Genomic DNA, 20449 nt, shown 5'->3' on the forward strand with positions numbered 1-20449 from the left:
GGGTTGGCATAATAAGACGAATGATGCTGAGGTGGGAGCTGCAGAGGGGATGGCTACGTCTGTCTCCTTACCAACACCACAACACAACTTTTTTAGGCAATTACTGATCCCAGTCACGCACCAATTAGCAGGGGTGGGTGATGGGGGTAGTAACCCCTCATTTGCTCCATGTTGTGGTATAGCAGCCTCGTGTTTTTTCCAGTGTGTTGCCACAGAGACAAAGCAGCGGCCGCCGGGACGGGGAGCGATGGGGACCAGGCTGCCGGCTGGCTGGCGCCCCGCTGTGCCATTYGACGGCGGGCCCCGTCCTGCGCCGCGTCTCCACGGACGGGCTGCGTCTGCTCCCCTCCTCCTTCCAGAGCTGTTTGCTCGGGGAGGCGAAAGACCCACGGCGGAGCCTCGGTGATTTATAGGAGAGGCAAGGATGGGAAATGGGAATGCAAACACAAGGCCCGCGTCGGAAACTGGGCTCAACAGGCCCTGTGATTTATCTATGCTGAATTCCGCTTTGCTGCTTCCCTCAGCTGCATTTTCAGTTATTTGTTTTAAAGCGTACGATTGAGCAAGACAAACAAAGCCAGCGCCCCTCTCCCTCCCTTCCTCTCCGGCAGTCGCCGCTAACTTGAAAGATGGTGGCTGGGAAGGAAGGTTGTTCCTCCTTCCAGCCGGGGCCGGCGGCGAGGCGGGCCGGGACGATACACCCGGAGCAGCGCCTCCGCTGGCTCCGCCACGCTCCGGGGTCTCCCAGGAGCACTGGGGCTCCTCGTGCTCCCRCCCCGGCCTCGCTTGCCCTGCTTCAGTGGCTGCGGGGCTGGCTACCGTGGACGGGTGCTAACCCTGTTTTATCCCTGCGGACGAGTGTGGAAAGTGTTTTCTCCTCCTTTCCAGCCTGTTTTCCAAGGGGATGCACCGTGACTCTGGCAGTGTGGGCTGCACGGTGCAAAGACTCCCCAAGTCCTGCTTTGCACCCTGCTGCTGCCTGGGTTAAGAGTTTCTCTTTGTCTTTCATTGCAAGATTAATGCAATGTGGGTCCAATTAAATTGACCCCTAAGCTCCCCCCTCCGCGGCTCCCTGCGCACAAAGCGTYGGGGTGTCCATATCTTCTGGGTCTGTGCTTTAAAAAGCAAACTCTTCTTCTTTTTCTTCTTTTTTWAAAAAACCCTCTCTCATCCTCTAACATGTAATGAGTGCAAGACGTCTTTTTAATGAAGTGAAGCTCGCGCAGCCAGTGCCTGTGAACCGCCGCTTAAACATCCTCAAAGTGTTTGTGAGAACATTGCAATAACAAAGTGCTCCGTGCTGCCGAAGAATGCAGCGGGAACAAAAGCCACATCAACAGAGAAGGGACTAGGGAATACTAAATAGTTGACAGGAATTTTAATATAAAACTCTCTCTCTTCCTTGTCACTTAGGGTTTTCAGGAAGCCCTCTGGCTTATCGTAAAGCGGCATACAGCACAGACAGGGGCTGGGGAGGTGAAAGGTGGCTTCCTGCCATTCTTCTCTGGAGCTGGGTTCCCATGGGCGGTCATGCCAGTTTTACTGTGGTTTTGTTCCGCGCTGGGGCGATACGAGGAGACCAGGATCGCTGCTGCTGCGGGGGACTGCGTTTTCATGGGCTAACAGYGAGTTTAGGGTTTCCAGCCATGAACCGCTTCAATGGACTCTGCAAGGTGTGCTCGGAGCCAAGATACAGACAGGTCTGTGCAACCCCGCCGCGGTGCGACCGCGGGGAAATCCACGTGCCAGCGTGTGTGTGCGCCTTGCTGCAAGCCTGGGTTAAGTTTAAGAGGGTCTCTGGGCTTTCTCCCTCTTTTGGGGCTGTGCGTGTGCTGGTACCGGGGTGTCGATTTTCTAGGAATGTTTTGTAAATAGTAATATTGGAAATCTAAGGAAAATGCTTTCAGATGGGCATCTCTGATCTCTGCCTGCTGCTGTAGTGCGTAAAAGTGGATAGATGGAGACGGTTTACTGTGTAACTTAAGGATAGGACTGAGCACGCAGACTACGGCAGCGCTAAGCTGAGAGGTTTTGTCTCAATTTACTACTCATTTGGGCAGAGACAGGYGCAGCGGGCCACTAAGTCTCTGCCAGTCTGCTGCTATCTCTCTTTTTTTTAAATTGTTTTAGCATGAGTGCATTTGGGAATCAAGCGTTGCTTGCAGCTGGTTACAACTGACAGTGACTTAAGCAGCATCGCTGCGCTCTGTAAAAGCCGGGGGGGGGGTTTCCCTTGGACCCGCTGCGCGTGCAACTCTGGGTGCTGAGCAGAGACTCCTCGTTCGCTTTGCTTGCCCAGGTCCCAGTATCCTGCGCTTTTGAATGCTGTTTTCCTGTATGGCCTGGAACAAGGCTCCCGGCTCACTGTCAGCTTTTCTCTGCATTCCCGTGTTAATCTCCCGTTTCACGCTAAAGCTGCAGTAGGGGACAGTGTATACTAGAAATTGGGAATTGCTCAAAGAATCAGTTTAATTAAAAATGCCTCCTCCTTAGCAGGGCTGTAGACACTGGATTGTGCAGGAATGCTGCTCTGCTTTGCATTAGTGACAGCTGACTGATTTGTGTCTTAGACCTCCTCAATTCTCTATTTTGGAAATCTCTTCTGCTCCTTTCTCCTAAGTTATGGGTACAGTGAGCCTGTGCCCACCATGGTACTGGAGTCCCACACCATCTTGTCCACCTTTAAGCTTCTATCTCATATTTATGTTTCTTACTTTGTGGCAAAAATGGATGTTCAGTTCCCTGTTAATGGCTGCGGTGGTGGGAGCTGAGACGTGAAGCACCAGCAGCGGGTAGCTGGTTATTTAGTGACACAGGGAACGTGTCTCCATTGGTGGTGGACAAGAGCCAGCCAAGGAGAAGGAGTGAGATATCTCTTGGCATGGGGAAAGCTTTGGCTTGAGAYGTGAACGTGGAGTCTCCATGTGGGAGAGATCCTGGGCTGGATCGTAAGGTGCTGATGGTAACACTTTTGCAGAACTCAGGTGCCCCGTGCCCTGTATTTAAGCAAGATGTGGGGTTGGTTAAAGGTGCAGAGCCACAAGTGGCCTTTTAAGGATCTGCCAAACTCCAGAGAGAAAAAATACTCAGCGTGGTGGTATGGACCTACTTTTTGATCCTGCTAGGGAGAAAGCTTTTCTCTTTGGAAGCCTGTTTTTTCATGTTGAGGATGCAAGCAGGGAAAAGGTGCAGAGGAGCGAAAGCTTGCTGGGTTTGCCCTCCGCTGTAAAAGAGTCTTGAATCAGTTCTCCTTCTTGGCTGCTTATGCTGGATTCCTCCTCTTCTCTCTGGCTGTTTATTCTCAAAAATAATATAGGTCAAATGTTGGAGTTTTCTTTTCTCTGTCAGTAAAACAGAGAACTTGATAAATGTCTTGGGGRTAATCAGGTATTTACAGGAACAGTCATGCCGAGCTCCTGCTGGAAGCCAACATCAAAAAATAAATATCGTTTTATTAATAAKCTCAGTGCTTTGAGAATCAGGAAGAGAGATGAGCCTAAATGAGACGATATCCGTCCCAGCCAAACTCGGCGCGAGAAAGCGCGCTCGCCCCAGGGAACGCAGTGACACCCGCAGAGCCTGCTGTGGTCAGGCGCCTTGCGGACAGGAGGGTGCTGATCCTCACAGCTTCCCTCTGGGGYAGGGGAATGCTGGTTGTGTATTACACAAGTGGAAACTAAATGTTTGAGTGACCTGCTTGGAGAAGCTGCGCTAGAAGTCGCTGTCAGAGCCAGACTGCCAGGTTCCTCTTCCAGCGGCTTAGCAGACCTTTCCTCTCACACGCAAGAGTTGAGAGCGGGGACTCGTACATGCTCAAAAAACACTCGCTGCATGGCGTTCCTGTCTGTTGGTCCTTGGGCTYGATTTTGCATGACTTAGTGCCATTTCCATCCCCTTTGGCTGCAGCCCAGGAGGGCCCCGCTGTCCTTGGGGTTCGCAAAGTGACGGCGTTYGTCGTCACAGCTCCTTTGAGCTCCGCAGCCGCTTCTAGAAAAGCCGTGTTACGGCATTTCTGCAGGCCGCGGGGCAGCCGGGGTGAAGCGGGGGATGCTCGCTGATCTGCCGCAGCGTCTGCTTTCCCATTTAACGGGCTGACTCCGGTGTCTGCTTTCAGATTACGATCCCTCGAGGAAGCGATGGGTTTGGCTTCACAATCTGCTGCGACTCCCCGGTCCGTGTGCAGGCGGTGGACTCTGGTAAGAGATGAGATCATTTTTATCCCTCTTGATTCAAATGAGACTTTGCTGCTCCTTTTTGCTTCCCGGGTTAGATTGTGTTTCAGAAGCTCCCCTGCCTTGCAGGAGTCTGCTTACCTCCAAATAATTTCTCTGAATGAGTTCTCTGTTGTTCCTAGTGAGGACAGAGGCCACTGGGTAGCTCTGGTTTACAGAATCACAGAATGGTTGAGGTTGGAAGGGACCTCTGGAGATCATCTAGTCCAACCCCCCCTGCTCAAGCGGGGTCACCTAGAGCACGTTGCACAGGATCGCGTCCAGGCAGGTTTTGAATATCTCCAGAGAAGGAGACTCCACAACCTCTCTGGGCAACCTGTTCCAGTGCTCTGTCACCCTCACAGCGTGGGCAGTAAATTGCAGAGATTTTCTTCCCTTCCCTCTCCAGTCTGAGAAGTGTCCGACTGGTCAGGAGACCTATAGAAAGTGTCTGCATGGGGGGAATCAGACAGGAGTGCAGAGAGGGCAGGGTCACCGGAGCCCTTGGTTGCCAGGGCCTGGGTAGCTCCTTCTTGGTGTGGACCTCCAGGATGGGGTCAGCATCTCTGTTGTCCCCTGGCTCTCCCGGCCGCACACCAGGAAGGGCAGGCTTCCCCCTTTGAACTGTTGGCGGTGTACGCTCCGCAAGGAGCTGTGTCTCTGTAACTGCTGGCCACAGACCAGAAGCAGAGACCCATCTGTTYGCTTTTTGGAGTTTTGACAGAAAAATGATGCATTCCTGTATTCTTCTAATTCTGAATGCTACCATATAATGCATATTTTGTGCAGCAAACGACCCTAGAGGAGCACTGGGCCCAAGCCCTGTGAAATGCATCAGTGATATATTCAAGAGCTAAGAATACTTAAAACTGAAAAACAAGTGTAGCTCTATGCCTTGTGCAGATTTGTGTTTCCGTATCATCATGCAGTTGTTTAATAAGATGCACACCTATAGTTTCTCATATACTGGAATTACAAATACAAAACAGTATGTTTATTTTGCAACTTTAGATGCATGTGTGCATGGTAGCGTTCACCAGTGTTTCAACGTTAGAGCGATGTGATTAATAGAACTGCTTGCAAAGTATTCCCCCCTCCTCAAATTTCAACAGCATAAAACTTCAGAAGCAGTTTTCTATCACTTCAATTTTTTTAACCGAAAGAAATTAACATAAGCTTCCAAAGTTTTCCAAACATGCTGCCTTGACTGCTTAACATGTTGGCATTTTAACCTGCCAAATGAGTAATTTTTTTTTTTCTAAATCCTGTTTGTGGTTCCTGAGCACTTTTGGCATTCGTTTTGTAAAAACAAAATGAAACAACCCATGAGATGTTTTTGCAAAAAAATGAACATTTCCCCAGGAAGTTTCCTTTTAGATGTAAGATCTTTTTTTCCATCCAAAATAACATTTGGGGTGCAATTTTTTGACTCTCTCTGAGTTATACCTAGTCCATTATCACTAAAACACAACAGTATTTCTGTTATTTTCTATGTGAGAAATAGCTTACAGGTTTGCATGACAAGTGCTGGCCCTGGGGGGGAGGAGTGGGGAGTGTTTGGTCTCTCAGGACACTTCAGCTGGCTCATCCCCAGCTGTCCAGAAAACCTCTGTGATGCCCTCAGATGCAGCTAGGTGATCAGGTCTCATGATGAGGAATGGGGATGTCTGCATGTCACTCACGCAGTGAGGGTCCGGCTGGAGTGTGCAGCCTCCATATGATAAAATCTTGTGCACCTCTGGTCTAACACAGCTCTGGTAAACCCAAGCATTTAAGACCAGTGAGTCAGCTCCTGATAAAAAGGTGGCTAAAAAAAGCATTTTGAGGTCTTTCAATTTCCCTTCATGCTTTCACATTTATGTTACTCTTTCAAGTTTTTCTCTAAAAGTGGAAAAAGAAAGTAATGAAAGATTTGATTAGCTGACATCAATAGATTGCTGCCTTGTAGCTGCCTAGTTGTGTAGAGGCAAAACCCAAGCCCTCTGGGCTTGGCAGACGGTGCCAGCTGGGTCCTGTGTGGATGATCTGCAGGAGTGCTGAGAGCGTGAATTGGCTTCAGACCTGGATCAGCTCAGGGCATGAGGACAGACTGTAGCTTCCCACGTCTGGAAGGGAAGTCACATCTCCTCCAGAAAGTTGCACCACATGGCAAGGGGTGTGCACAGGGAGGTCTGTGAGATGCTGCTGTCTGCTGAGCTTTCTGCGCAGGCAGACTCATTTACTTATGGTCATCACGCGTCTTGGCTTTCCCACAACTTAGAGCGAAGTTTGACAGAAGAAGCTGCTAATTCACTTACCCATGTCATCCCACTGGCAGACCTGAAGAGAAGGCTATTTGCTTCTCTCCTGCCAAATTCATTACCTACAGGCTCCCGTTGTCCCAGTAGAGAGATGGTGAATGTATCTCCAATCCCAGCAGCAGTACAGGGAGACTCCCAGTTGTCTCCAAGCACAGGAGCACAAAGGCATCTCTGAGCTTACCTTGTGTTGGAGGAGTTTGCAATAGCTCTGAGATAAAGTGCATGATTTTTCCAGGCAGTGTATGTATGTGTGCATATTGGAGAGTGAAGTTCCAGGATCAACTGGCTCTGCTTCATTTTTAGGGAAGCTGCTTTATATCCAAAAGAGATCAGTGCATGTCTGAAAGAGCAACCGTTTCAGAATCCTCCCGGGCAAATTGGAAAGGGAAGGTAGTGCATGGGCAATATGTGAGGATGCCCCACAGATAGCATAGACTGTGTCAGCCGCTTTCTTTTACAGCCCCTGGGCTGATCACTCAGTGTGAATATGGCAGCACTTTGCCCAAGGACTGCAGCACAGCAGAAACCTGGAAGTGCCTGGCAGGGAGGGTTATGATGCTGATTCGCCCAGAATATAAATGGAGAAATTGCCTTCAAACATGGAAGAGCTGTATGGAGGTGGCTCTGGTTTGTTTGGTAGCTATAATGTGCTTTGAGTGAGCTGYCTATTTTGGAGGGCTGGCAGGCTCCTGAAAGAGATGGTGATGCAGACCTTCACCTGGGGTGTGGCATTTGATTCCCGTAATGAACATGGAGCATGATGTGTGCTCAACCCTGTGCTGACTCTGACATCAAGGTTTGAAGGGCAGTGGGTCCTGTATGCCAAAAATGGAGATCTCAGAAAAGCTGAGCTAGTGAGAAGAGCTAGGTGTGGGGTTTGGTGGGTGGTAGATGCAGAGGCCTGGGTGGTCAGGAGGTCCTGTGGGTAGTGGAGGAGGAGGAGCTTGGGTCAGTATGGTATCCAGCAGGGAGAGAAGAGTGGACCACAGGGAAAGAGAGCACTGGTCTATATGGGGCTCAAAGTAAGGAAGCAAGAGGACTTGGGGAGGACAAGGTGTGGGTGGTGAGGGCAGTAGATTAGGGTTAGAAGTGAGGTTGTGCTATTTGGGTGTCCCCTTACCTGTGGGTTTCTCCTGTGGTGCTTTCAGCTCTCTGTCCGGCAGGTAACTRGCATTCAACTCTTCTCTCCATTAGGTGGCCCGGCAGAGAAGGCCGGTCTGCAGCAGCTGGACACGGTGCTGCAGCTGAACGAGCAACCTGTGGAACACTGGAAGTGTGTGGAGCTGGCACATGAAATCCGGTGGGTATTCACCCAAAGCCRGCCTTGGGCTGGGCTTAGGTGGAATCCCCCCAAAGGCAGTGCAAGGGCGGCCCGAATCACTGGCAGGTCCACATGGCCCTTCTTGGGTAGGGCAGGAGGAAAAGGGATCCAGCCACACAGGAGATGGGGCCTGGAAGGGGTGACTGAGGGGCTACGACAGAGAAGTCTCCTCAGATAACCTGGGAATGGGTTGGGTGGTCTTGGAAGGGTTGTGGCACTGTGTGGAGGTAACTGAAGTGTGGGGCAGGCAGCTGAGCTTTCAAGGGGTACAAGAGGAGTCTTAGGGAGCTCAGGGCAAGGGGAAATGTCCAGGGCGGTTGCAGGGAGACTGCCGGTGAAACAAAGTTTGAGTCTCAGAGGTGTTCAACAAGGAGTGTGTGTCTTCTCCTAGCTGTGGGAAAGGGAATTTTGGGGAGGACAGCTCTATAAAGTGGTGTGGAGGAGTCCCTCAGCACAGGGCTCTGGGAGAGACAGTTTGAAGGAGCTCTGGTTAGGGTAGCAAGAGCTTTGAGTGGCGATAGAAAGGGGAAGGCTTTGAGGAGGCAAGAGATTGGGAAAGGACTCTTCAGAGGGGGAGAGGAAGGGATGTCTGAGTGGATTCAGGGCCTGGGGAGGGAAGGGCAGGAGGGTGGCATTAGGGAGGGAGGCAGGACCTGCAGGGCATATGGCTGTCTGAGCGCCTCAGGGTGCTTCACTCCCTGCTGCYCTGTCTCTGACCTGCCCCTTGACATCTCTTCCAGGAACTGTCCCACTGAGATCATACTACTGGTCTGGAGGCTCGTCCCACAGGTCAAGTCGTCAGGTCATGAAGGCATGATCCGGAGATCATCCTGCAAGTCTGCCTATGACCTCCAGTCACCACCCAATAAGCGGGAGAAAAACAACACCATGCCTCCACGGCCCGAGCAGCGCCAGAGCTGCCACATACTGTATGACGGGAGTGATGGGCTSGTGCTGAACGGCTGGGAGAGGTACACGGAGATTGGGAAGCGGAGCCAGAACACTATGCCACCCCTGTCACGGGTACCCTCTACTGGGGACAAGAACTACATCATCTTAGCGCCTTTGAACCCAGGGAGCCAGGTATGGCTGCTTTTGAGCACCACACTCAAGTTACTGCACCTAATTCTTGGTTGTGCTTGCTGGGTCCTCTCCGGGCCTGTGCTTTGGTCTTACCAGGCATCATCTCTGTACGYTGTATAGAGCACATGCCATGTTTCCAAGCCAGAGCTGTGTCCCCAGGGGGACCTTTTACTCTATTCCTAAAGCAGTTATCACTGGGACTGTAGAGCTAAGAATGATCTGCTGCCTCTTCCCAGGGATCGCTCAAGAGGTAAGGGTATGGGAAGTGTTTCCACTGCACAGGCCACAGTGCAAGCCGTTGCTTTCATTTTCTGCTGGTAATAGAGCAAAATGGTTTTCACCTCTCTCTGAAGCGCTTGGGGTTTGCTGGATCTGACATGCTGAAATTTGCTGTTTGTTGTTTTAAAGTCTATCCAGAGCCTACTTAAGGTGACCGTGTCCTTTGCGGGTTGTGTCTTACAGCTGCTGAGGCCTGTCTATCAAGAGAACAACGCTACTGTGGGTAAGTTGCTGAKGTGCTGAAAAAGCTTCTCTGACCACCCAGCAGAGCTGGGAGCTGGGTTTTCTAGTGCTAAGGAAACCTTGCTCTGTGATCTTACTCTGCAATGCAGCAGTGGCAGAGCTGGGGCTCTTGGCAATAATATCTTCCCACTCTTTGGGTCAAACATAAAAGCAAGAACCCTACAACCAAGCACATAAGAGATCGGAGCTGCTAAGGGTCTCCGTTGGAGCTCGTGGAGTGGCTGAAGAAGGGATGCTAGTGGCGTAGGCTTTCTGTCGGGGCATGACAAAAACTTTAGTGAAATTTGTGAGAGGAAGAGTGGAGTCATTGGATTGCTCTGTTCTGTGCAAGAGAATCACTTCCTGAATAGCACTGGTGGTGCTGAATGAGGAGAAGTGTTCTTTGAGTCCTGGTTGGATCCTGACACATGTCTTTGTGCAGGGACCTTGTTTCACCTTTCGTTAAAGGTATATAATGCTTGTCCTCTCTTGCAAAGTGCTCTGAGATTGAGGACCAGCAACTCTAAGTCTGGTTGCTGAGGCAGTTCCCTGGATGTGTACATGGGTCTGGCTGTGACATGTGTCCCTTCATACCACGTTTTGTGGTGCTGGGAGTGCTGATATTCTGGTCCCTTGCTTTGAGGTGCATTTTGTTACTGAAGGAGTGAGGATGGCCATGAATCAGATTTGTACAAACAGTGTAGTGCAGATTGTGGTGCCAGGTCTGAGGAATCCTCATTTTCTTGAGCTGCTGGAACATCTCTGGCAGTCCCTGGGCCAGGTCTCCTTGAAATCCCTTTGAAGCATGTACTTGCTTTCTGCAGCAGATCTGCTGGGTCTTCCCTGAGAACGGGGTGTGGATGGGCTCGCAGGAAGAGCGGGGTGAGGTGTGCAGCAGTCCTGGGGACTGCATGAATCCTGGGCTGGAAGACAGGAGCAGAGGCTAAGATGAGTTCTCCCTAAGCTGGGTATCACCAGGTAACATCAGATGAGTGGGAAACCAGGGACAGGAAAACCCCAAGAACAATGAGGTGCTCCTCAGGGTGATCGCTGGGTGCTTTTGAACTTGTTAAAGAAATTGCAGTCTCTGGCACACTCAGCTTGATGCAGAAACACCTCTTGTCTGGTCATTTGAAGCTCTGGGAAGCAGCAGGAGACTTTCACTCTGGCCTGTTCAGATGATCATAGGTTGAGCTGTGTGTCTGTAGCGGAGCTGAGCTCCCAGGCATGATCTCCAAGGAGCAGTCTCTCCTGGTGCGGGCATGGCTATCAGACCAAGGCTTCCAGCTAGACTATTGTGCGCTGTCTGTCACGGTGGGGCGGTGCTCATAGGAGGCAAAGTGTGGGGCTGGCAAAGCTGTGGTGGGGATGCCAGCGGAGCGAGCAGCGTGGGTCCGAGGCCCCAGTGGCTTCGAGTCTCCCAGCACTCAAGCTCTGCAGCCAAAAGAATTTTCCTTAGCTGAAACGCAGGGGATGTTTTGTACCGTGGATAATTGCAACTCTTTCCTGCTGTTTGCAGATCCTGTGAAAAGATGGACTGAGCCACGGGGACTTCTTTTTACAGCAGGGTGGAATTTGAAAGATTCAGGCTTCTTCCCATAGCAATTTTGTAATGATTATTTTCAGTTTATTTAACATTAAGTCTTCAGAGAGAAGATGATGCTGGTTAACGTGAACAGTGATTAAATGAAGCAGTACGGAGCTAGCCACCAGTCACACTGTGGCAGGAACTGAAGGTTCRGGCAGGCTGGTTGCATTTCTGCACCAGAGCACAGAAAACAGGGCTTGTGCAGGTGATGAATTCTTCAAATGAAATGAGGTGATTTAGGGATAAGAGAAAAAGTAATTCCTGAGCCTCCCAGACAGATTGTATCTGTCCTGGGTTGAGCTGTTTCTTGTGCTTCGATTTTATCTGGCGGTGCAACCATGAGAAAAGGAAAAGAGAAAATGTCATGATTATTGCACTTAGAGGTGGAAACAACCTGTTAGGTCACGAGGGCCATCCCCCCCACCGGGCCAGGCTGTAAAAGCAAACAGTAAACAGCGGGTCCGGATTGCCAACACAGCACGGTCTGGCTCTGCTGGCGTTTATCTGAAAGTAAACATGCTACTTCCTAATACTTAATGGAGTATGTAATGTTGGGTAGGTTCATGTATTTGCTTTGGACCAGACCCTATCTGCTCTGAGCCATGTTCAGAAGTGTTTTGGCCCATTCCTGCTCAGGAAGGTTATGGATATCCGTTGTGGTGCAAAGGCAGAAGTCACCGTGCTGGGAACCGCTGTGGTGGGAGCAGAGAGGCCTGGAGCTGGGTGGCTGGGAGGGAGGGATGCTTGGCGGTCTCCGCTGGGACATCCCTTTAGCAGGGATGCTGCAGGAGAGTCTTCCTGAGACCCTCCTGCTGGTGAGGGTGCTGGGCCACTATCCAGGTTCTCACTTGGAAGTGTTCAAATCCAAGTGGTGAGCCTTGGAGAGGTCTGCCTGCTGGAGCTGAGCTGGTTTGATTCATCAGCTTTGRGAGGGAGGGAGATGATAAGATTGATTTTTTTCATTGGGACTTTTCTGAAAAAGGTGTAAATTTTTGCTTAGAGAAACATTCAGTTCCCTTTGGAGTTGTGTTGTTCACAGGTTTCAGGAGTGAGTGCCGGTTGCTAGTGCCCAGCAGCACATGGTCTGGGGTGAAGGGCTCCTGGAGACCCTAAACCTGTCCCATCTTCTGCCTTCAGTGTGGCAGGTCCTGCTGCTGCTGCGATGGGAATGTGTGTGTGATGGAAATCTGTGCCACGGGCCTAGGGCCCTTTTATCTGTCTCAYGTCTTCTAGTGCTCCCATATCGCTGCGAGTTTTCCTAGGGGTACATTAGCTTCAGTAGCTCCTCTTCTTCCCCTGAAGTCGTCTCTCGGGTATTCATATGCAGTGAGCRTATTCCTCCCCAGCCTTTGCTGTGCAAGACTGCATGAACCGTGATCTTCTGATCTCATAGCCCCTATGCCAGCCTACCAACCCTTCTCTGAGCTTGTTCTTGTTTGAATTCAGCTGTGACAATCAGGGACAGCCAGAATTGTACACAGGGTCACTCCTGGGTCACTAGAGAACGCCAAGGCCCTTGGGCCTAATGGATCTTATGTTAATAATAGGAAATATTTCACAGCTGCTCCCCGCTTGACAACCTTGCTGGACTAGGACATCTGAGAGCAGAGCAGCACAGCGGGCAGCGTCCTGGCAGCTCCTTTCTGGCTCTGCTCCCATGTGTTGGTCTCAGCCTGGCTCCCCTTTYCTGGGATGGCCCTGGGGAGCAGGCTGTGTGTAAAGCCATCCTTAGCACCRGTGTTTGCTGCCTCCATCATATCGCCCACCAAACTATTTGGTTGCATTAGTCCCTGCATTCATCTCCTGTGGGGTGTAGGCAGCATTGTTGGTAATTATCAATAACMATTGATAATCCTGTGATTAAAAGCAAGTCAGAGATTCTGGGTCCAGTTTGACCCACCACCTGATGTCACCTGGTCTGGGAACAATGTAGACCRGCAAGCTTGGAGCAGCCACAGATGCTGGAGTTGGCTTGCTGGGAAATGTCATAGCTTTGCTCGACCAGCTGAGACAGGAGGCTGCAAAGGAAGGCTGCTGTGTAATCCCACTTTTGAGTAAGGATAACGGCTTTCAGCTGGAAAGTGGGGCAAAGCAAAAAACCAGTCAGGCTTCTCAGACTTTCTCCAGCGGTGAATTGTAATGCTGAAAATCAGCGGTCATGTTGTGACAGCTTTAGGCAAAATGAGGTCATCCTTTATAAATACACCCCCACATCTGCGTAACCATCACATCCCTGGGAGCAATCTGGGAAAGCATGGATTGATGCCATGCTTATGACTTTATTTATTACCTCTGCCCCTTTCTCTGACATCTCCAATCTCAGTATCTTCTAAAAGCTATAATTAAAAAGCAAAATTTCTTCCTCATGATGTGAAATTCTTGCACTTTGTTGACTCCCATACCCAGAATGGGAAAGTCCATTCCAGAGCAGAGAAGACTTCTTTCAGTATTTCCCCCACTCCCTGCTCTTTGATCGGTGTTTTTCTCCCCGCTGGCAGGGGAAGGTTCATAGTTCAGTAGCAAAGGCAGGTATTTCCCTGACGGTGGAAAGCACCTTGGTGCAAGATGTGATTCAAGAATGGTCATTTAAGATCATGTTCTGTATTTCTTACTTTCAGTTCTTTTTCCTGGGCCTTGTGTAGGGATGTGCATATAATAGTACCACATCTCTTTCTCCAAAGTACTGTATTCGTATATTGTACAGAAGGCAACACAGGCCCAAAATAGAGGAACATGTGCTTGATTGTGCAGAAAGCTCATGGGACATCTCATTTTGTATTAGGCAAAATGAAGTCAGTGCTGTTACTTCATTAATTCCTGGAAACTTTGATAGTGGAGTGACGAATATCCCCACAGCTCTCAGTTCCAGTTGTTCCCCTTAGGCTTTGTGTGCCTTCCTCCAGCCTGCCCTAGCAGGAGCGGAGCTGGCAGTGTGCAGCAGCTCTGCAGGAGCTCTGCTCTGACTCTGTGTTTCTTTCTGCTTCCTTTGTTGGTCCAGGAAACACATGTAAAGGGAAATCACACACGGGGTCTGGGAGAAAATCCAGGCTGATGAAGACTGTGCAGACAATGAAGAGCTACGGGAACTACCAGAACTGTACCATCGTGCGGCCACACATCCCACACTCCAGCTATGGCACATATGTGACGCTGGCTCCCAAAGTGCTGGTGTTCCCCGTCTTCGTGCAGGTGAGCGCATCTGGAATTGAGGTGTTAAGGAGACAAATGGTGCCCAGTACAGCAGCTTGCACCGGAGCTTGCTGCCATAGGTAGGGTCCATGCTGTCATGCAAAGTGTATGTATTCCCCACCAGGATATACTATGAATGCATGGATTGCCCATCATTCTCAACTCTTTCCTCTGGGACTGGCTGTACTCAGTGCACGGGTACTTTCTCTAAGAAAATTGTGTCCTGCCCTAGCGAAGTTCTGTTGGACTTTTTCCTTTTTAGCTTTCCAAATCTGGCCCTTGGCTGCTTGGACCAGGAGAAGGTGTCCCAGCTGTTGGGCTTCAGCAATCAGCTTTGCATAGTTGAAGATTAATGTAGTTTCTTCCTGTGGGTTCTGGATGCCATTAATCATAGTGTGTGAACATGGGTTTTATAGACTTGCTGCTGGCCAGCGCTAAAATCACTGACTGGGATCCAGAGCAGTAGTAGCTTGGCAGGATATTCCCACTCCCTAGTTTCATATGTGATTGTCTAAAAATTCAGCCCTGAATTTGGTGTAGTAGATAGTCCTAACTGCCTCTGTGTGTCCCATTTTGTTCTTCATATGGCCAGAACACCAGAAAGTCTAATGTGATCCTGTATGTTTAAGTACATTAATGATGAATACATTAATCAATGTAAAAGCCTCTGAGGCTGTGGGAAACCATCCACCTCCTGTTAGCAGCAACGACACTGTTATGTCAGCTCAGACTGCAGACTTCCTTTGAGCCCAAACCTGTGATCCATGTTGTCTTTCACTTGGGCCTTGGCCAGTGAACTCCTTGGGGGTGAATGTGAGCCTAGGCCTGTTTCGGGAGACAGGCTTGTGCTCACCTCCTTCTTCCCTGATGGCGTGGAGGTGGCCGCTCATGTTAACATCAGTGCATTCACCAACCATGGCTGCCTGCACAGTTTGTGTTTTAGCAGGAACACAACTGGCCCTTCTGACTCTTTCTAAAGCTTGTGCCTCAGATTGAGTCTGAGGGGTTTCTGCCACTTCAGGAACTGGCTTTTCTCCTTTGCACTGTTTCATACTGTAAGGACTCCTGTGCAAGGTACCTTCACCCTTGCCCATTGGGCATGCTGCTCAGGAGGATCATCCGAGTGCTGGTTTCGCAAGGCTTGTTCAGCAGTCAGGGCAGCTGATATCTGTCCAGTCCTTCTTCCATGCTAAATTGAGATGAGCTGAAGGTGCTGAGGGTGCGGTGTGGCATGAGAAAGGGCAGCCTTAAAATCCCTTCAACCTGCTGGGAGAGTAACTCATAAAGTCATGTAGCTCAGTTATTCTTCTCTGAAGGTAGGTGAAATCTTAACGTGCCGCTGCTGTGGTTGTGTTTCCTGCTAAAGAACAGCCATAGCCAAGCCCACAGTTTRCAGAACAGTTAACTACAAAGAAATGCAAGCAGCTGATTGTCTTTTTATAGATGAGTCTGACGTAGGTGTCGTAGGTGTTAAGTGTAAGGTTTTGTTTTTATCACAAAGCTGGACTGCAAACTTTCTGTCCTTTTGAGTGCAGTGTGGGGTGGCTTTTAACTGCTTCTCTCCGAGTGATTTACAACTTAGTGAAGACAAAGTGGGTTGGGTGGGCGGAAAGTTTTTCTGGCAAACCACACTTCCAGTGGAAGGTTTGACTCTTTGTTTCCTTTTTTCTTCTTTCAAATTTAGCCCCTAGATCTTTGCAACCCAGCCCGRACTCTGCTTCTGTCAGAGGAGCTGCTCCTTCATGAGAGCAGAAGCAAGACTATACAGGTAAGGCTCTTTCCACGCTGTCTGACCTGATATTTTCTAAACACACTTTACTGCAGTCTCAAATACTATGCTGAGAAGTGGAATGTTTTACTTTGCAGTACCTTCGTTAATGTGATATTCAGAAAAATTTGTAGCTGGTGTATCATGGAATAAACTAAAGACCAAAACTCTTCTCTGCTAGAAACCAACTCTTTTTCTCATCTCCTTTATGCTCACAAAGAAGGGGCTGTGCATGGCAAATGCGTGCCAGCCACAGCCGAGCAGCTAAGACTTCCTGCAGACCTCCCAGCTCAGTGCTGGGATGAGGAGGCAGGGAAGGATATTTTGTGCAAGTTCAGAGACCTGGACACAGAACTTGCTACAGGGCTTTTTAGAAGTTTAGTTCCTGAAAGAGATTGTGTTTCCGGTCCAAAAACCTCTCCTTTTTGTTACTTTAACATTTTGCTGCAGTGATATCGGGGGGGGGCTATTAAAAGTATGGGGAAACAGCTGAGCTTTGGCTACAGGCTGAACCTGTGTATGTCACAATTCTCAACATCCAAACAGGAGGAGTTTGGAAACGTTGACTGCATTTTCTGTTGGCTTCATTTGGATCCAACTGTAAAGTCCGCAAAACGTTGGAGTTTGGGGCGGAGGAAGTGACTCTATGAACAGCACCCTGGGAATCCAGGAAAGCCCACGCATACATTTCTCGCCAGTGTGGCAGGAAACTGCAGTTTCTTTTGGGGCATTTTCAGTGAATCTCACTACTGTGCAGAATAATTTCCTTTTGAGTTTAGTTGGACTGAACAGAATAATGTGTCATTTTCATAAAGCCATAGAGGAATTTTAACTTGACTAAACTTAGTTTCTGTGAAACACGGGGTGGCTGACAGCAGAATCCCAGAAACACATCATATTGCTCGCCAGTGGTACGAAACAGTCCAAGACTCTGTTATGTTAAATGACTCGTCTCTCTCTCTGATTTTCAGCGTGTACTTCATCCCTCTTTGTGATTTCATTTGCTATTTTTCCCCACAAAAGTACATGAAAAATTGCGTCATCCATTTGGAAACTTGTCCCTGATCTGTGAATAAAACTCTTCCCCTGTCTGTCCTGCTGTTCTTTACTGCTCAGGGTCTTCTAGGCACCTCCATGAATGAAAAATCAAATAAACACATAGCTGTGTAGTGCAGCTGTGCTGTGACAGCTTGAAAATATGTTGGCCAAGCTGAAGTCAGGATGCTTTTGCTGAGGTATTTAGAGTTACTTGCCTTCAGGTCAGACTCAGAGGTGTGTGGAAGCAGCCAAATGTGAAATAACTGTGAGTAACTCTAATGCAATTTTAATGCTGGGTGGAACATGTGTGTGTACAGGGTGTATTCATATTTAGATGAAGGAGAGTCTCAGTATAAGCATGTTTGGAAGAGGTGTGCTGCTCTGTCACCAAATGGGCCATATAAGCCATTTTGGAGACATAGCTGTAGACAGGATTAGAACAAAGACATGGCAGGGAAAGGAATCTCTTTTTGCTTATGATGCCTCAAGGATGAGCATGAGGCTGGAAGAGAATTTCCCAATTGGAATTATCACCTGGAAAGGGAAAAATGGTGTACTCTGGCCAGCAACATGAGACAGGATTTGAGAAGGATGGTGGCTTGATGCTGTGGTATCTGTGTAAGCCTGGCAGAGGGGCAAGACAAGAAGTCGTGGCTGAGCATAATGGAAAATAGAAGCAGTGAATGGGAATGAGCATGTAACAGCATCTGCTAGGCAAGATAGGGGCCTTTCCCTCAGTGTGCACGCAGGGGTGGTGCTGAGCCCAGCATTACTGGGAGCAGACGGTTGTATCTAACGATACTGGGACATCATCCATGTTCTGTGGCATGGCTTTCTCATGTCTGTGGTGAATCACTTACAGCATCATGGTGGGACTTTGAGAGCTTCAAAAAACTGGTGTATGTCTCTTTGGAAAGCCAGAGAACTCCCTTATCTTGGGGAGCAAGGGTATCTGCTTTAGTCCTGAAGAGTTGTGAGATAAGGGAACCTAAACTTTTGAAGTCAACAAGACCTAAACTGGCCTGGCCACAGTGGAGTTTCCCTGGTACTGAAGGACTGTGACTTCTGCTTTCATCTGACTTGAGCTCAGTGCCACTCCAGCCTTCTCTGCTTCCCGAACAGAGGCTCTTTGTTTCTGATGAGTCCTTTCTTCCTTGTTTCTGATGAGTCCTTTCTTCCTTGCTCCATGTGGCTTTCCATTTTCTCACTGCTCCTTTCATCCCGCCTCTCTCATGTTGGACCATTGCCCCTGTGGTTTGCAAGGCTGCTTTCTGGTGATTATTCATCTTTGGTTGAGTTGCTCAAGAGAGGAGATCCCAGGTGCAAGCAACCTGGAAATGGAGATCCTATTTCATTTTTTAAAAACTAGAGTCTTTTCCCCTTGGCAATTTCCAGGTCAGGTGCTGCATCCATGTCTTTGAACAAACTCTCCCATCTCCTGAAGGAGTGAACCTGTCTCTCTCTGGAGGCTTGCCAGGATCTGTCTTTTCCCTGACCTTACCTCTGGGGCAATCCTTATTCAGGCCTTAATCACATCCTGTCTAGACTTTGTTGCAATTCCCGCTTTTATGGCCCTCTGAAATCCCTCCAGCCTGTAGAGTGCCAGAGGAATAAGCATGATACAGGCCATTATGCACAAGGTCTTGAACATGGTTTTTGCCTTTTTCTGTCTGTCTCTAATGTACCTGGAGGCAACTTTCCAGCACCTAGAGGTACCTTTACAACATGAACAATGCTCACCCTCTTCTCTGCTCTCTTCTCTGCCATCCCGGCAGGATCTGCAGTTCAGGATGATCCTCTGTTGAACTCTGATAGCCCCCAGCTCTGCCAGGAGTCTGGAGGACAGGGACCAGCATGCCCAGGTTATATGGCCTTCTCTGCAGGGCAGCAGGCTTTTCTCTCTCATTGCAAGTGTTGCGCTACAAGATCCTAGCACTCCTGGTCCAGGACGGGGGGTTGGCAGCTCCCTGTTTCAGTGGGGTGGCCAGGTTTGGCAAACACACAAAGTTGACCAAAACCCCACTCCATGGTACAGATGTTTCAAGATCCTGTTCTCAGTCTTTTTTAGACACTTCTATTTGAGAGCGAATACTAGAAGCCTCCACTTTCCTCCTCTCTCCTCCACATTAGTCTCTCTTACTTTGTCCTTCTTCTCTGCTGTCTCTTTATGCCCTTCTCTCCTTCACTTTTAAATTAAGTGACACCATACACGTTCCCCCTGTTGCAAAGCCTCTGCTCTTGCCAGTGTGTGAGCGGAGGTGTGTGCTGCAGACCCCTCGAGGCCTGCAGTGCCTGCTCTCCCCAGACATTCAAGACAGTAAAATATTTGATTCTRGTAAGTCAGGGTGAGGTACCAGGTTGACAGCTGAAGCCTTCACCATGTCCTAGGCCTAGGAAGTTAGTGCCCATCGCCTAAGGGGCATGCCTGGTGTACGTGCACCTCCCCCCACCTGCAAAGCGTAGACCACTTCTCCTGTTAGAACAGGGCTCAGTTGCTTGGTGTTGAGATACTAAGCTGTGGTAACTTGATAACATTTGATCATGTGCTCATATTCTTGCAGTCTCAGTGAGAACTAAGTGAATAACTGCYGGTGAACAGCTGTAGCTGAGAAAGCTAATAACACTTTGAAGCATATGATCAGGGGAGCACCACATAGAAGTGTCTGGGTGTTATCACCCTCTCTACGGGGAGCTAGATCAGTATCGATCTGGTGAGTCCAGTAGTGATGTCTGCTTCATACTGGATACTGAAAATTTGGATGGGCTCCCAAGAGAGTTAAAAGAATAACTCAAGATCTGGAAAATCTGGATTATAGAGAAAGGATAAGAAAGTTTCATCCATTTAGCTCAATCCAGTGGATGAGGACCCAAGAACTCTGCAGATACAACCCTCATACTGGTATAACTTGAATTCCTCTTTGGGCTTGCAGCAAGTCCTTTCCGTTGGTGTGGAATCCYGTACTGGTAAATTGATAGAAAATGTGCATGGACCAGTGCCAGGGAGGATACCTGTCTAAGGGGTCTCCACCAAGGGTTATGGGCTTGCTGTAGCCAGCTGTGGACAGCATTGTCTGGCCAGCAGTGCAGGGAATCATCAGGGTGTTCTCTTTTGCCATTTGAACAGTTTATCATAAAGGACCTGTGTCTGCTTCTCTTTGTTTCCTCAATTCTTTCTGCTTTGCTGAGCCTGACTGTGAAACTATTGCTAAAGAAAGAGAGGGGGCTAGCTCAGGAAACAGCCACCGGCTCAGCCTTTTCTTGCTGTACGCTGGGACGAGTGGGCTGGGTTTGCAGTGACCCATCGTGTTGGTGGCTCTGCTGCCGCGCTGTTGCGGTTGCAACATGCAAACTCCTCCCTGATGTAACACAAGTGGCGGTGGCTGTCCATGCGCGTAGGTGTGCGGAAGAGGAGGGGATTGGGGGAAAGTTAACTGTTCTTAAGCCCAAATG

The 20449-nt window shown here is 49.3% G+C and overlaps 1 protein-coding gene across 2 annotated transcripts in view; it reads left to right on the plus strand.

The window, feature by feature from the left end:
• The window catches only part of RGS3 (regulator of G protein signaling 3), a 97517-nt gene that overhangs the window by 24274 nt on the left and 52794 nt on the right, over positions 1-20449 (plus strand). Inside the window, exons 1-7 of one of the 2 annotated variants that reach the window (XM_026059766.1) lie at positions 1597-1700; positions 4115-4196; positions 7706-7811; positions 8573-8915; positions 9378-9417; positions 14003-14193; positions 15878-15961. In XM_026059766.1, the coding sequence (XP_025915551.1) occupies positions 1647-1700; positions 4115-4196; positions 7706-7811; positions 8573-8915; positions 9378-9417; positions 14003-14193; positions 15878-15961 (900 nt within the window). In that variant the 5' untranslated portion in view covers positions 1597-1646. Of the gene's footprint in view, positions 1-1596; positions 1701-4114; positions 4197-7705; positions 7812-8572; positions 8916-9377; positions 9418-14002; positions 14194-15877; positions 15962-20449 lie in introns of those variants that run through there. The other variant, XM_026059765.1, reaches the window with a different exon arrangement.

Source organism: Apteryx rowi, unplaced genomic scaffold, assembly GCF_003343035.1.
Source record: "Apteryx rowi isolate R43461 unplaced genomic scaffold, aptRow1 scaffold_16, whole genome shotgun sequence".
Classification (NCBI taxonomy): domain Eukaryota; kingdom Metazoa; phylum Chordata; class Aves; order Apterygiformes; family Apterygidae; genus Apteryx; species Apteryx rowi.